General features: G+C 58.6%; 2 protein-coding genes across 2 annotated transcripts in view; one reads left to right on the forward strand and one right to left on the reverse strand.

Annotated features, from left to right (window-relative positions):
- Scap (SREBF chaperone) overlaps positions 1–2,736 on the forward strand; it is a gene marked incomplete in the record, with an annotated part of 55,920 nt that extends 53,184 nt beyond the window's left edge. The window contains 7 exon segments of the mRNA XM_013513390.1: positions 1–95; positions 175–260; positions 1,466–1,548; positions 1,630–1,793; positions 1,886–1,966; positions 2,083–2,289; positions 2,369–2,736. Coding sequence (XP_013368844.1) covers positions 1–95; positions 175–260; positions 1,466–1,548; positions 1,630–1,793; positions 1,886–1,966; positions 2,083–2,289; positions 2,369–2,614 — 962 coding nt within the window.
- A 134-nt stretch (positions 2,737–2,870) lies between these two features.
- Ptpn23 (protein tyrosine phosphatase, non-receptor type 23) overlaps positions 2,871–15,439 on the reverse strand; it is a 27,460-nt gene continuing 14,891 nt past the window's right edge. The window contains exons 2-25 of the mRNA XM_005383401.1: positions 13,763–13,837; positions 10,621–10,748; positions 10,341–10,417; positions 9,817–9,866; positions 9,600–9,731; positions 9,372–9,452; positions 9,147–9,278; positions 9,016–9,063; positions 8,655–8,711; positions 8,485–8,543; positions 8,286–8,365; positions 8,086–8,200; positions 7,931–7,996; positions 7,504–7,649; positions 7,023–7,334; positions 6,784–6,938; positions 6,554–6,705; positions 6,283–6,462; positions 4,448–6,206; positions 4,180–4,364; positions 3,989–4,093; positions 3,778–3,916; positions 3,577–3,690; positions 2,871–3,504 (exon numbers count right to left, since the gene is read on the reverse strand). Coding sequence (XP_005383458.1) covers positions 3,028–3,504; positions 3,577–3,690; positions 3,778–3,916; positions 3,989–4,093; positions 4,180–4,364; positions 4,448–6,206; positions 6,283–6,462; positions 6,554–6,705; positions 6,784–6,938; positions 7,023–7,334; positions 7,504–7,649; positions 7,931–7,996; positions 8,086–8,200; positions 8,286–8,365; positions 8,485–8,543; positions 8,655–8,711; positions 9,016–9,063; positions 9,147–9,278; positions 9,372–9,452; positions 9,600–9,731; positions 9,817–9,866; positions 10,341–10,417; positions 10,621–10,748; positions 13,763–13,837 — 4,824 coding nt within the window. The 3' untranslated portion in view covers positions 2,871–3,027. The remainder of the gene's footprint in view (positions 3,505–3,576; positions 3,691–3,777; positions 3,917–3,988; positions 4,094–4,179; positions 4,365–4,447; positions 6,207–6,282; positions 6,463–6,553; positions 6,706–6,783; positions 6,939–7,022; positions 7,335–7,503; positions 7,650–7,930; positions 7,997–8,085; positions 8,201–8,285; positions 8,366–8,484; positions 8,544–8,654; positions 8,712–9,015; positions 9,064–9,146; positions 9,279–9,371; positions 9,453–9,599; positions 9,732–9,816; positions 9,867–10,340; positions 10,418–10,620; positions 10,749–13,762; positions 13,838–15,439) is intronic.

Genomic DNA, 15,439 nt, shown 5'->3' on the forward strand with positions numbered 1-15,439 from the left:
CGCCGGCCTGGGCGCCCAGCGCCGACGGCTCCATCTGGAGCCTGGAGCTGCAGGGCGGCCTCTTCGTGGTCGGGCGGAGCAGCGGCCGGCTGGAGGTGCGGCTCCCCGCAGCCGGTGCCCCCGGTCTGACTCTGCGGGCGCCCGCCGCGCTCACGGCCTCTGCGCTCGCTGCAGGTGTGGGACGCCATCGAGGGCGAGCTGTGCTGCAGCAGCGAGGTGTCATCCTCGGGCATCACGGCCCTGGTCTTCCTGGACAAGAGGTGAGCGGGGCAGCCTTGCTTGGGCCGCAGGTGCCGCTTTCCTTCCTCACCTCCCGAGGCCGGGTTTCCCTAACGGGGCGGTTTCCAGCCTCAGGGCGGCCGTGGGGCACCTGCAGCTTCCCGTGCAATCCTCCCCGGGACCCCGGGCGCTCCTGCCTGCCTGCTCGCCTTGGCTGTGGGGGTTCCCACCGGGTGCACCCGCATTCTCCACTGGGCTCCGCTCTGGCTTTGACACCTACCGAGTTGCTGGCCCTGCTGCTGGCTGTTGGTGGCATCACCTGTCACGGCCAGAGCTAGAGATGGAAGGAGCCTTTGCTGGGGAAGAGGATCGTCACCCTGAGCACTGCCCCTTGGTGGCCACTTTGTTCTGTCATCCCTGGGACTCCGGCCCAGGCCTCGGCCCGCCCTGCCTCCGGCCTGCTAAGCTCTGTGGCCCCTCCGTGCCGGGTGGAACTGCCCTTGGTGGCCCATGTGCCTTAGCAGTGTTCCCTCTGGCTGGAGGTGCCCGGGTGCTGGCCTCTCCTGCCCCTGCACCATGGTTCCCCAGGTCTTCCCATTCTGTAGCATAGGTGGACATGCATGCTGGCTTTGGGGCGACGGCTCTTGGCCTGTGGCTAGGAATTCATGGCTGTAAACAACACCCTTATTTCTTTGTGGAGAAGGGAAACGGAGCGGGGTACTGTTCCACGGACACAGCAGCCCTGCAGCTCTGCAGTGCAGCCCACCTCAGGCCGTTTGTCTTCCTCAGGCATGACCCCACTTCTGTTAGATCAGGCCACACAGGGGACCCTCGGCTTAGTTGCTTTTTGTGCTTCAATGTACATACACAGAGCCAGACGTGGTGCATGCCCGTAATCCTAGCACTTGGGAGGCTGAGGCAGGAGGATCGTTGTTTGAGGCCAGTCTGGGGTACAAAGTGAGTTCAAGTTGAGCTGCATAGTGAGACCCTGTCTCAAAAAGACCAAAAAAAAAGTACCTACACATAGGACTCGTGTGACTCCGGCAGCCACCCTGTGAGGTGGGCAGTTACCTCCTTTTCACAGATGAAGACCCTGAGGTGAAGCACGGTTAATAGAGGTGCAGTTGAGCCCTGTTACCAGTGCCCTGTGCTTCTCGCCTTGGCTGTAGCCCCCTCCTGAGGTGGTCGGCCCTTTGCTCTTGTCCCCACATCTTACTGAGTAGAGCCACCCGCACCCCTCCTCCAGGGTCGTGGCTGCTCGGCTCAATGGTTCCCTGGATTTCTTCTCTCTTGAGACTCAAGCGCTCTTCAGCCCACTGCAGTTCCGAGGTGAGCGGCTTGGGTTGGGGTGGCAGGCAGTGCCCGCCCAGTGCTTTTCACAGGCTCCCTTATTTGGCCCATTGTCCTCAGGGACCCCAGGGCGGGGCAGCTCTCCCTCCTCTCTGCAGAGTGGCAGCGACACAGTGGCCTGCCGCCTGACCCATACTGTGCCCTGCGCACACCAGAAACCCATCACAGCCCTGAAGGCTGCTGCTGGGCGCCTGGTGACCGGGAGCCAGGACCACACCCTGAGGGTGAGTACCTCGTCGGGCCTCGAGAGGCTGGAGGGCAGTTCCCCTGGGCGCCTCTATCTCCAGAAAGCCCAGAGCCGCCCATCCCACCCCAGGTGTTCCGTCTGGAGGACTCGTGCTGCCTCTTCACGCTGCAGGGCCACTCAGGGGCCATCACAAGTGTCTATGTTGACCAGGTGAGGAGCCAGGGCCGGCAGCAGGGAGGGCAAACCGACCAGTGATTCCTGGGAGCTGGCCCCAAGGGCTTTCTGAGAAGCAGGGTAACCCAGTCTCCCTGGGCCTTTTCCCTCAGACCATGGTGCTGGCCAGCGGAGGACAGGATGGGGCCATCTGCCTGTGGGACATGCTGACAGGCAGCCGGGTCAGCCATATGTTTGCTCACCGTGGGGATGTAACGTCCCTCACCTGCACCGCCTCCTGTGTCATCAGCAGTGGCCTGGATGACCTCATCAGCATCTGGGACCGAAGCACGGGCATCAAACTCTACTCCATTCAGCAGGTGGGCAGGCGGGGTGGGTGCGGGGCCTGGGACCAGGACTCCAGACCCTAGACCCTGAGCATCCGGCCTTGCTTTCCAGGACCTGGGTTGTGGTGCAAGCTTGGGTGTCATCTCTGACAACCTGCTGGTGACCGGTGGCCAGGGCTGCGTCTCTTTTTGGGACCTGAACTACGGGGACCTGCTGCAGACTGTGTATCTAGGGAAGAACAGTGAGGCCCAGCCGGCCCGCCAGATCCTGGTACTGGACAACGCAGCCATTGTGTGCAACTTCGGCAGCGAGCTCAGCCTAGTTTATGTGCCCTCCGTGCTGGAGAAGCTGGACTGAGGGCAGGCGGCACCGCACGCTGGACCCAGGACAATGAGGGTGGGCGTAGAGCAGCTCCTGGCAGCTGCCTCTGAGTTGTCCTGCTCCTGGACTGTGGTATTAAACTTTTTAAGAAACACGTGCTTAAGGCTAGAGATGCTTATGTCATTCCCTGCTCAAGAAAGGGTGACGGGTGTCAGGTGTGGAAGTGTGACCACCTGTCTTCAGTTGGTGCTGTGCTCCTGGGCTGAGGAAGCAGTGGTGGGCAGACACTGGCCACAGAATAGGTTGGTTTATTTCAATAGCAAAGAGCTGAAAAACACCAGGTCCCACTGAGGAGCAAAGCCTGGGCCGAGGCCACTGTGCTTGGCCAGCCTGGGCCAGGTGAGGCTGAGGCACAGGATAATGTAGTGTTGAGAACCAGCACAGGCGGCTCAGGTCTTGTTGAGGGTCCAGAGCGGATCCAGCAGACTGAGGGGATCATCGGGGGCCCGGGCAGAGCGCAGGCCCTGCCCATTGTGTGCCTGCAAGAAGCTCTGCTTGCTCATGCGCTGCTTTCCGCGCAGGGAGCTGTCCAGGGAGAAGGCCTCGGGGGTCAGGGAAGCCAGCAGCTCCAGGGAGGAGGACGGGGGCCCCACACTGGGGGCTTCAGGCACCGGTTGCTGCTCCTCCGGTTGAGGGGCCTCGGGCAGGGGTGAGGAGAGGGGTGGTGGGGAAGATGGGGCAGGTACAGGCTCGGGGAGGCTCGCAGGCACCAGGCCCAGGGTCTCTGCGGGGCCTGACTGCATGGTGGCCGGGGAATCCATGCCTGCAGCAGGCCGGATGCTAAGCTTCGCGATGGTGGCTTGGATGGAGCTGATGGGCACGTCCCCACCAAGGACCAGGTCCTGGGAGTCCTGAGGCGGCTGGTTCTGAGGAGACAGAGGAGGTGAGGCCAGGAAGAGTGAGGCTACAGCCCACCCAGCCCAGGGAAGCTCCCTCACCTTCTGGCTGGTGCTGGTACCGGCCAGGGACTTGCAGGGTGGGGGCACGCCGTGGCGCTGCAGGACCTGCTCCACGTGCCGCACCGCCGCCTCGTAGCAGAACCTGAGGTGCAACTGCAAGGAGCGAGGGCCTGGTCAGTGGGGCGGGGCTGCGGAGCCACGGCCCAGGCCCAGCTCCACCCCACTGCCTGCTGCTCTCACTTTCTCCTGCAGCATGTGCTTCCTCTGCTGCCGCATGCGGCGCACCAGCTGGGGCAGCGCAGGGATGCCATTCCCAGCCTCCACCTCCTGCACGGCGGCGTAGAGCAGCGCAAAGGCGCCTGTGCGGCCCACACCAGAGCTGCGAGAGATGGGGGTGAGGCTGGGACAAAATGCCCAGGAGGGGAGCCTGTAGCAGCAGCCGCTGCCCTACCTGCAGTGCACGACGATGGGCGTGTGCAGGGGCCGCTGGTGCAGGTAATGCGTGTGCACCTCCTGGATGAAGCGAAGCAGGTTGCCAGGGCTGTCAGGGAGGCCTCTGGGAGCAGGGCAGGGTAAGACTGTGAGAGCCAGGCCCCGGCCCTGGGCACAAGCCCCCCACCCCGCCCCAGCCAGCGGACGCACAGTTCTGGCCAGGTGGGGAAGTGGAGGTGCACGAGGGAGCGCTTGAGGCTCTGGTCACGGAACTGCAGGCTCAGCACGCGCTCCACGTGGGTCTCCGTGGTACGCACGCTGCTCAGCGCCAAGCTCAGGGCTCCGTGCACCATGGGCTGGCTGCGCTCCGTGGGGAAGTAGCGGGCTACCTTTTGCTAGGGGGCAGAGGGACGCAGTGAGGCCAGTCCTGCCCACCACCCACCCTACCTTCAGGACACCCACCTCACCGTGCTCTCACCTTCTCCACCTCAGCCTCTGACACCAGCATGACAATGACTGACACTTTCTGCTCGTGAACCATGAGCCAGAAGTCAGCAGCCGTGCCGGGCAGCGGGGCCTGGGTGGCCACTAAGGGTGGGCAGTATGGTGACAGCCCCTCCACACAGCTAGCGTTGATGTAGTCGTCCTTGCCGGAGCGCAGCACCACACGGTTGCTGTCGTAGGGCATGACGTCCTGGTGCCGGTTCTTCAGCGAGTAGCAGCGGGCGATGGCGATGGACCGACCTCGGGCATCCTGTTCCTGTGCCTCCTGCAGCTCCCGCCAGACTGCGTCCAGTGTCCCCGCGTCCCCTAGCTGGCCCCGGAAGACTTCCAGCTCCTGCTGCAACTGCCCCAGCCTTTCAGGGTGCTCATAGGGGTCCCGCTCGATTAACCGAAGGGCCTGTGGGCGACGGCCTTCGGCCGCATCCACCTTGGTCGGCTGCAGCAGGGGCTGCCCGCCCCCAGGAGGCTGTGCGCCCCCATGCTGGCTCTCAGGGCTGGAGGACAGCAGGTCTGCAGCTGCCATGCCCCGGCGTGGGCATGCAGGTGGCTCTGCTGCGGGGGGTCGAGAGGGCACCGGGGCCGGCCCTGGAGACGGGGCAGGTGAAGGCACCAGGTGGGGACTGGGGCTGGGCTGGCCAGCAGGTGGAGGACCACGCATGGGGAGTGGGGCTGCCTGGGTGCCCAGGGGACTCGGAGAGGGAGCAGGCCCATAGGCCAGGGGTGGGTGGGGAGGCTGGGGGGGCCCTGGGCTGGCGAAGGGCAGGGCCCCTGCCTGGGGCTGCAGGGCTTCTGGGGAGGGGCCTGGGTAGAGCTGGGTGTGCAGGGCGGCCGGCGACTGCGCAAGGACGCCAGAGCGTGGTGGGAAGGGGTAGGGGGGCTGGGAGGGTAGGATCCCCGGGGCTGGGGGTGGGGGTGGGAAGAGGTGTGGCTGCTGGAATGGAAGGGGCTGCTGAGGGGGCAGAGGCCCAAATGCTGCCCTGGAAGGATGCGGCTGGGGAGCAATGCTGGGGCCCTGTGTTGCAAGGAACCCTGTGGGCACCCCAGGAGAAAAGTGATGCTGAGCTGGGGGCGCTGCAAGGGGCTGCTTGGTCCCGACTGTGTATGCGTAGGGCATGGGCGGGGGTGGCTGCGAGGGGAAGCAGGGCTGGGGAGCAGCGCTGGGGTTGGGCCGCAGTGCCAGGTGGCTGGAGATGGGGGCCTGGACGCTGTCTACCGTGGTGGTGGCTGGCCGAACTGCTGTGGCCAACTCCGGGCCTGAAAACTGAGGGGGAGGGGCAGAGGGCAGGCCAGCAATGGCCGGGGGGGCCCCCACTGCACTGTAGGGACTGCTCCCTGCACTGTGCTGTGGGGAGGAGCGGGGCACAAGCCCCAGCTCTGGGGTGTAGGCAGGGGCCGGGTAGAGGACAGGTGAGGGTGCCATGGGCATGGCAGGGGGCCCTGAGGCCCTGGCCTGCAGCAGCTGGCTGGCGCCTGAGTAGGTGCCAGGGGGGAGCGTGCCTGAGACATAGTGGGGACCCGGGACAGCAGGGTTGGCGAAGGGACCGGGTGTGAAGTGGAGGGGGGTAGTGGCTCCCAGGAAGGCGTCGGGCAGCCGGGGACCGGCTACCATGTCAGGTGGCAGGCTGCGCAGCTCCTCAGGCAGGTCCCCTGTCTCCGCAGCCTCGCTCTCCTCCCTGCGGGGCAGCAGTGGCTTTGGGGCCGTGGGCCGTGGGGGCGGCTTCTTTTTCAACTCTCTGGGAATAGACAGGCAGGGAAGTGAGGCCACACCCAGCGGAATGGAACTTGGAGGCAGCAGGGGGCCACACGCACCGGTCCAGGAGCTGCTGGCGGGCGGCCTCCCGTGCCTGGCAGGCAGACTGAGCCCGTTCCAGCAGGGCGGCTACTTTGCTCTCCAGGTCCGCATAGAAGTCCTTGCCCTCTTGGGACTTCTTCATCAGGTCCTCATAGGCTTCGTATGAGGCCACAAGGGTCTGCAGTGTGGAGTTCCACCTGACAGGCAGAAGGCCAGGTTAGCAGGGTTAGCAGGCCAGCAGGGCAGGGTGGCGCAAGGCGGCACAGTGGGAGAGCGCTGGGCACTGACTTCTGGTCCAGGTCACTGAGTACCCGCCGCACGGCTGCGTACTGCACATTGGCATCGGTGAGTGCACGAAGCACGTTGTCCTGGGCTGCCAGGTTCTGTTCTAGGTATACTCGCAGCTGGTCATATTTCTTCAGCTGCTCCTCAAAGAGTTTCTAGGGGGATGGTGGGGAGGGCGCTCAGGCCTTAGCACCTCAGGGCAGAAAAAGCCCTGCCTGCTGCCCGCTACCCACCTTCATCTCTGAATGGTCAGTGGTCACCAGGGAAGCAGTGATGTCATCCTTCTGGATCAGCTCGCGCAGCTGCTGCTCCAGAGACACACGCTGATCCCGCATCTCCTGCACCTTGGCCAGGATGCGCTTCAGGTTCTGCAGCACAGCCTTGTCCTCTGGGGTGGCAGGCACCAGTGAGGGCGCAGAAAGTGCAGGCTCCCTGCGCTCTCACACGCTCACACACGGGAACGGCAGCTTACCTGGAGTCAGGGCCGGCGTGGGCAAGGCAGCCCTGACCTGGTCCAGCGGCCCACTGAGCAGGCGCAGGTTGCCCACGTGCAGGTTCATGGCGCGGTGCAGCTCGCTGTTGGTGAAGGATGCCTTTTCGTGCACCTCCATGTACTTGGTCCACTCCTTCCTCACCTCTGCCAGTTCCGCCTTGGCAGTGGCCAGGCCGGCCCCAGTCTGGCCTGTGGCCTCCTGCAGCTTCTGCTCTTGCAGCTCGTCCTCCTCTAGCAAGGTCCTGATGTCCTTCAGGGAGGCCTCCACATCCGTGAACACGCCCGATAGCACTGGGGTAGATGGGATGGCCCCTGAGGCAGGTGTGCTAGGCACCTCTCGGGCCAGCTGGCCGTTCAGTCAGGGCCACTGCGTGGCCCAGCCTCTCTCGGTGACAGGCCAGGGAGGAGGCCGCAGCAGATGACTCGTTCTTCCCTCCACGCCCGCTCTGCACCCACTCACCCTGCATGGATTGGACGAGGTTCTTGACGGTGTCAGGCCGCACGCTAAGCGCTGCACACTTCTCCATGAGCTGGGGTGGGATGTGGCTGTATGTGTCCAGGTTGTCCACAGTCTCAGGATCCAGCTGCATCGAATCCATGAACTGGCTGTGTGGGGGCGGCCAACCAGGTGGGATGGGTGCTGGAGTGCAGCTGTAGGACTTGGACAGCAATCCCCTCTACCAGCCTTTACCACTCTCACACAGACCCAGGGATCACACCCAGGGACAGCTGGGAAACCAAGCCCTGGGACTCACACCTAGTCCAAGTTCCTGGGCAGGGAGGCAGCTGGAAAGCTGCCGAGACCAGACAAGACACTACACTCCTCCCCTCGCCCACGTGGGCAGCACTGCAGCCCCCAGGAGGGCTGGTGCCCACCCCACACTTACTCCAGGACCTCATTCTTGTCCTCGATCTTGGCCATCACCTCCCGAAGCAGCTTGGCCTTTTCCTCACTGTGGAAGCCACAGAGCAGCTGTTGGACAGCTGTATTTCCTGAGACACCCAGCTTCTGGCGGGGCAAGGATAGGCCAGCCCCACCCACCTGTACAGTGACGAGGCCTCGTGGGCAGCCATGGGTACCAGTTTGGCAAAGATGTCAGGGCCCGTGACAGCCGGATCCGTGGGGTTTACAGGCAAGGGCTTCACCAAGGGAGCACCTGGGGCAGCAGGAAGTGTCAGGCCCTTGGGGACCCCGTCCACCTGCCCCTTACACCCACTTCCCAGCCTCTCTAGGCCCCAGACCTTTCACAGGCTGCAGGGTGTCCAGGGCTGGCACAGCCTCATGGTAGATGAAGTCGTTGTCCTTCTTGGCAGAATTATACCTGGGGTATGGGAGCAGGGGAGGTGAGGAATCCAGGCTCAGTGGAACCTGTGACCTAGACTACCACTCTCTGCTGGTGCCTCCTCCTCAGGGTACAGGCAGAGGACAAGCCCCACTCACTTTCCCCCGATGACGTCCATCGTGAAGCGAAGTGCGTCCTGCACAGTGTCCGGCTGGCCCTGTGGGTAGCATGGGAATAGGACCTCAGCACCCGCCAGGCCCTGACAGTCCTATGTAGCTTGCTTCCTGCACCCTGGGCGCTGAGGGCAGCCAGGCCTCCTCAACCTTACCTTGGCCAACTTGATGGCTTCATTAAGCTTGTCAAGGGCGCTCTGGAAGTAGGCCACCTGCAGAGGGCAAAACCTGCTCTGTTGTCCCTGTGTGGACCCTTCTTCTCCTGCCTGGCCATCCAGTGACCACTGGTAGCCCAGAAGCCTAGCCAGTAGACCCACAGCTGCGCCACCCTACAGTGTACACCTGAGAGCCCACCACGCCTCTGCAGACCCGGGGCGAGGGCCTCACGGGGGAGTGACGTGGAGGACCCTGTAGGCCTGCAGCACGTCGCCAGGCGTGTGGGGGTGACACAGAGACCCCACCTCACCGCAACAGGACAGGACCAGGGCCTGAATACCCCCACCACAGCCCACTCACCCGCTCCCCGAACTTCTGCTGCTCCTCGGCCTGCTTTCCCATGTGCAGCTGGGAAAGTGAAAGTGGCATCAGACCCAGTCCCGACCCAGGTGACCCGGCCCCACCCACCCCAGGGACCGGAGTGGTCTCACATGAGCCACTGCTGCAAAGTAGTAGATCTTCATCTGCACCAGCTTCTTCCAGTCCTTCTGGACGCGGCCCAGCAGTGAGGCGGTGGCGGGGTTCTCCAGGGCCCGGCACGCCTCCTTGTAGTAGTCCACCACCTGGGGTGGGGCAAGGCAGGGGTGGGGCAGGACAGGTCAGTGGAGGCTGGGCCAGGACACAGCCAGGGACCTGCACCCTCAGCCCGCCCCTACCTGTGCGCTGATGCGGGCCACCAGGAAGCTCTTTCGGTTGTCCAGCATTGACTTCTCCAGTAGGCACTCCTGTGCCTGGCCCTGGGGACACACATGGGTCACTCTCCTCAACTGCAGCTCTCTCCCCCAGGGAAGGGAGTGCAGATGACAAGGGACACCCTTCGCAGCCCTTCAAGTCGGCCCACTCTGCTGCCCAGAGCTCTGCACTTGGCCGGTCCAGGGCCTCACCAGCATGAGGTTGACATTGAGAGTGAGAATCTGTCGGCTCATGTCCACGCTGTAGGCCTGTGGGAAGTGTTCCCGCAGGTAGGCGAAGGCGCCTGCTGCGCACTGGAAGTGGGTGCAGGAGACCTTCATGCCCTGCGAGGGACAGGGAGGAAGCTGGCTGAGCCCACTCCCGTGGGGAAGCGCCGACTCACGTGTCCCACCACCACAGCCGCCTCACCTCCTCTGACACCCGCTTGTCCACAGCCCCCAGCATTGAGTGCAGCGCGCCTGAGGAGGCAGAGGACATGGTGTTAAGGAAGGCAGAGCCCTGTGCCAGCCCACCAGGGAAGCAGCTCTCCAGGGCCACAGTCCAGGGGAATCACAAGAGGGAACAGAAAACCCAGCAGCCCAGCCAAGGCCTCGGCTCTGCTCTGTACACAGCGGGGCTGGGACAGAGGAAGTAGGGGCTGCTCGCCAGAGCCCCGGGGTCTCCTCTGGCAGCTCCCAGGACGGCTAGAGTCCTCTGCACCTCCTCTCGCTTCTCTCTCAGCCAAGGTGTCCAAAGCCACAGAGGGAAGGGCTGCCTCTCCCGCAGGGCACACGGTGGCAGCTCTGTGGGGTGGCTCCTATGGGCCCCAGGAACAGCAGGGTGCTGCAGGGCTGTGGTGAAAGCAGAGAAGCCCCACGGCCTCTACGACCCCTGGCAAGCTGAGACTGAGGTTGGCAGGCAGGAAGGCTGTGGGGAAGGGCCGGGCGGCTCACCGAGGTTGTACAGGGTACAGGCCTGCTCATACTTGATGTCCTCGTGGGCCACGGACTTGCCTGAGAAGATCTCGGTCCTGCAGATGTGGCAGTCCATGTCACTAGAGGGCAGGGCTGGCCGGGGCCAAGGGGACCACCACCCTGGAGTGTGTATGTGGGGGTGGGAGACGCCACAGGGCCACTCCACACACGCACAGCACGCAGGAGAGAGCAGGGGAGAGGAGCACTGCCACCACCCGGGCACCCGGCCCCACACCCTAGCCCCGCCACTGGCTCTCACCAGGTGACAGGGACCGCAGCCTCCTGCCCTGAGCCCATGGGGACACGGCTCTGCAGGTAGTGCAGCTGGCCGAGGTACTTTCGGAGAACGCTGCAGCCCTCAAAGTCCCGGGGAACGCGGATGGCATTCTGGGGGGTGGGAAGGGAGACATGGAGCTCATCCACAGATGCTGGGAAACGTATCTGACCAAAGCTGGCAGAACCCTATGCCCAGGAGCCACTCAACAGACTGGCCCACCTGCCAGTGCTGGCTGCCAGCAACAGCATTCCTAGAAAGCAGTCTGTGATGTTCACTTGGTCTTTTGGAAGGAGGATGGGTTGTTACAAGACATCGAACCCAGGCACCACTGAGCTACATCCCTACATCCCTACCCCTTTTTAACTTTAAGACACAGTCTCAATAAGGCGCTCAGGCTGGCTCAATTTGCATTCACCCTGCCTCAGCCTCCTGAGCAGCTAGGATTACAGGTGTATGTTAATTCACCCAGTTAAAAATTCTCATATTTAGCTTTCCATCTACAGTTCTGTATCTAAAATTTGTATCATGAGACATCCAGGAAAGCAAATCTTTGTATATACAAGGGCGTTTACCACACTGCCAATCACAAACTGTATGCCAGCCTACCCTCTATTTTAAAGAACACTGCTGAAATAAACTACACTGAAGCTCACCACACGTGAGCATACTTTGCAGCCACGAAAACTACAGATCTGACTCTCTACTGATACAGTAAGATGCTCCTGACATACTGTTAGGCAAAAAAGCACATCACAGATGAATGGTATGATCTCAGTGAGGTGACAGCACGGAGAATAATTTCTAAATAGACATGCAGATAACAAACAATTCAGAACACTGCATTATCTCTGGGTAATTAGATTTCCCTCCTTTTATACATATACTGTAGGTAGATAAACACACAAAGGTATGTGCCTCAGAGAGACAGGTATTTAATTCTTTATATACTTTACATTAAACAATGGCTAGAGATGTAGCTCAGTACAAAGGCCCTCAGTTCAGTCCCCTAAAGCTGGTATCCAATGAGGAACTGGGCCAGAAGGACTATAAACCCTCATCTGCCTGCCCTGCTGAGATACACGACCACCTGAGGAATTCCCCGTGCACCCAAGGGAGCTCAGCTCAAGAGGAGGCCTTACTCCCCACCACTTCTATCCCCTCAACTCCTCTCTAATTGGGACAGCCTCCCTGTGTCACGCAATATGACACCAATGCAGGGCTATCAGCCCCAGGCCAGGGCGCCGCAATGCACCCATTCCCTCTCATCACAGCCCCCTACCCCGTCTCATATGCAAACCCCACTTTAAACCAACCCATGTAAAAATTCAAGACCCATAGCTGATGCAGCAGCAGCTCCAAAATAACAGGCCTGAATGGAAGCTACAAATTTTAAAAAATACCAAATCACACACAAAAATAATAATGTATGGACCATCTGTACTTCCTAAAACCACCCTTGGGAAGCAAAGACACACTCCTCCTCCTAGCACACAGCACCCATGCCAGCTGGTGTCACCCGGCGAGCTGCCAGCATGAGCAGAACAGCACAGCAGTCCGAAAACAAGGCCTTGATGGGTGTCAGACAGTCTTACTTACAACCAACCCAGTCCTGCTTTCTAGATGGGGAAACTTAGGCCCAGACCAGGACAAGATGCCAACCTAAAGCTTCCTCAATTATAGTGACCTTCCCTCATTCCTTTACAAATTACTTCAGTTATACAAAAGGAGAATTTGAGTCTTGCTGTCTAGTCTCTGCTGAGCATTTCTCTGTGCTGTGACATATTTTCTCTATTCACTAAAAATGGGAGTCAGGTGTGGTGGCCCATAATCCCAGCACTTAGGAGGCTGAGGCAAGAAGATCTTAAGTCTGAGACCAGCCTGGACTACCAAAACAAAACACAAACCAACTAGACCCGGGTTAGAACCAAAATTTCTCATTTAGTTTTTACCTTACATGTGCTGAGTCTGGGAGCTTTTTTGGTCTACAAATTATTTCATTGAAAAAATTACTCTCAGCGTTCTACAGATGGATTCACCCAACACTGATGTGTGCGCTGGGGTGTAGCTGTAGTACAGTGCTTGCCTAGCATGCACAAGGATTGAGTTCAATCCCTAGTAGCACAAAAGAGAAGAAGAAACACTGACAGGACTCAGACCATTCCACTCATTTTTAAACTTTATTCAAATAAGCTCTTTCCTAAACTTCAGTTTATGAGGAAGATTCTGGATGGTGGTGGAACATGAAGCACTGAAAATCTGTCTCCCACCTAAGAGGCAACTGCACTGGCAGACTCTGTCCAAGGCAACTGTTCAGAACTCGGGTGTTTCCTGAACTTGAGGCTTCTGTTTCTAGGACAGGACAGCAAACGGGCCCAGTCTGGTCCTAGCACAGGTGCAACCACCTGCCCCAGCCCAGCACCTGGCCAGCAGCTGTGTGCCTCAGAGAAGCAGCTTGTGGGTGCCCGGGGGCAGGAAGGCCTCAGCCCTCCAAGGATGGGGATCAACGCTTTGACCACTGACCAGATTCTGACCAGAGACGCAGACAGCAAAGCAGTGACCATCACCATGCCTCCCTCTACTGCTGCAAGCTCTTTCACCTCTAGCTGGAGTGATCCCTGCAACGTAAAACACCCGACTCCAATTTCCCTTCATCTTCTTTTTGCAGTACTGGAGATCAAATCCAGGGCTTCATGCATGGTGGGCAATCGCTCTACCACTGTGCTACACAGCCCTTTTTAGCTTGAGACAGGGTTCCAGTAAGGTGCCCAGGCTGGGCTTGAACTTGCCACCCTACTCCCTCAGCCTCCCAAGTAGTTGGATTACAGGTCTTCATCACTGTGCCTGCCTTAACGGCACCTGGTGGGATCTTTCAAAGACCTCCCCCTCCTTATGGGCCAGCCGTGGATAGCCCTTCCCTCAGGAAGCTGGGCCCCCTCAGGTCACGTGGCTTCAGCGGTCCCCTTCACTATGTTTACTGCCACCGTCTCCCTTGTCCAGTAGGCCTCAGTGCCACAGTCTGCAACTCCAGTGTCTCCCGAAAGCCTATGTGTTAAGACCACACCAGGTGGTTTCTGTCACTTTCCTATCAAACCTCACCTGCCCATACCTAAAAACAGTCGCTTACCTGTCTGAGCAACTCCAGCTTCTTCAGTTCCTCATTGTAGGCTTCTGGGTTCTCTCCATAATTCTTCAAGACAAACTAGAGAGAGAGAAGAATGTGAGAGAGCACCTGCACTCCTGCTGAGACCAGATCCAGGCCACTGGATCAAACCCACACCCACAACCACAACCTGGCCTCCTGTGCCACTGGGAACTCTGCCCCAGGAAGAGGCAGCAAGCCAGGAATGGGGGCGCACACCTGTAATCCCAGCACTTTGGGAGGCTGAGGCAGAAAGATCACAAGTTTGGGCCCTACCTGGGCAATGGAGTGATTGTCCTGGATCCTGTCTCAAAAGGGAGAGGGCATAAAACTAAAATAAATAATTAGGGCAGATTAATATTTTTATTAGTACGTATTTGTGATACATAAGTACATATTTGTGATACATAGTGAGTCTGCATGTATGAAATCTTGATCCTTTCTACTTCCCCTTTCCCCTCCCCTCTCCATCTCTAAATGCCTTTTCCAACTGCAAAATACCTACTACGGTTTCCCAATGTCTTTTTTAATTTTTTCTTTCAAATTTTTATTAGTACATGTTTGTAGTACACATTGATAACATTTATCAGAGCATGTACATATAAATGTACATGCTTGTACATATAAATGTACATGCTTAATCTTTTTTTTTTGAAGGGGTTTGAGAGACAGGGTCTCACTGTGTATTCCAGGTTGGCCTTGAACTCCCCAATTCTCCTGCCTCAGCCTCCTGAGTGCTGGTACTACAGGCATACACCACCATGCCTGACTACAAACAACACCTTTGTTTGTTTGTTTGTTTTTCCTGGTAACGGAAATCAAACTCACAACCTTAGGCTTGCCAGGCAGGCACTGTGTCACTGAGCTAAATCCCCAGTCCCTTACAAACATAATCTTAATTCTTTACTTTCTCTTCCCCTACCCTCTCTCCCCACTTCCATCTCTAGATCTCCTTCCCACTTGTAGAAGGTCTACTTCCCAGTTTCCTGTGTTCTAGTTTGCTTTTTAAATTATTTATAATTTAAGGTTCTCATGAAGAGACACCACTTGGTATTTAAGCTTGTGTATGTGATTTGTTTCACAAAGTATTATGGTCTCAAGGTGCACCCACTTCCCCTATAACTGACTCAAATTTACCCATCTTTATAGCATAGTATGCCACTGTGTATACATATATTTTCTTTAGCCAATTATCTGTTCATGGACAAGCAGGTCGCATCCAAGATTTAGCTATTATGATTTGTGCTATTATAAATATGTGAATGCATGTTTTACTATATGATGTCTTTAACTCTTTTGAGACGATATCCAGTAGGGAAATAGCTGGGTTGAATGGAATTATTTTCAGTTTTGTGAGGAATCTCCAAACTGATTTCCATACTGGTCACACTAGTTTACAGGCCCATAAACAAAGTAGAAGGGTCTCCTCCAACACCATCATACCCTTGCCAGCATTTTTTGGAGTTCCTGATAGCCACTCCATAAGACGGAATACCAGTGTTTTAATGTGCATTTAAAAATTTTTTTGGACCACTGGAGATCGGTCTGCCCTCTGAGGTGGAGGCCCCAGAGCTCAGACCCATGCTACCAGTTAGTCCAACAGGAATGAGAGGGCTTGGGGCATGCTCTGCCTTCTCCTTCTGGCCAGACCGTCATCTCCAT

The sequence above is a fragment of the Chinchilla lanigera genome, unplaced genomic scaffold (assembly GCF_000276665.1).
Source record: "Chinchilla lanigera isolate Chin_1 unplaced genomic scaffold, ChiLan1.0 scaffold00019, whole genome shotgun sequence".
Taxonomy (NCBI): domain Eukaryota; kingdom Metazoa; phylum Chordata; class Mammalia; order Rodentia; family Chinchillidae; genus Chinchilla; species Chinchilla lanigera.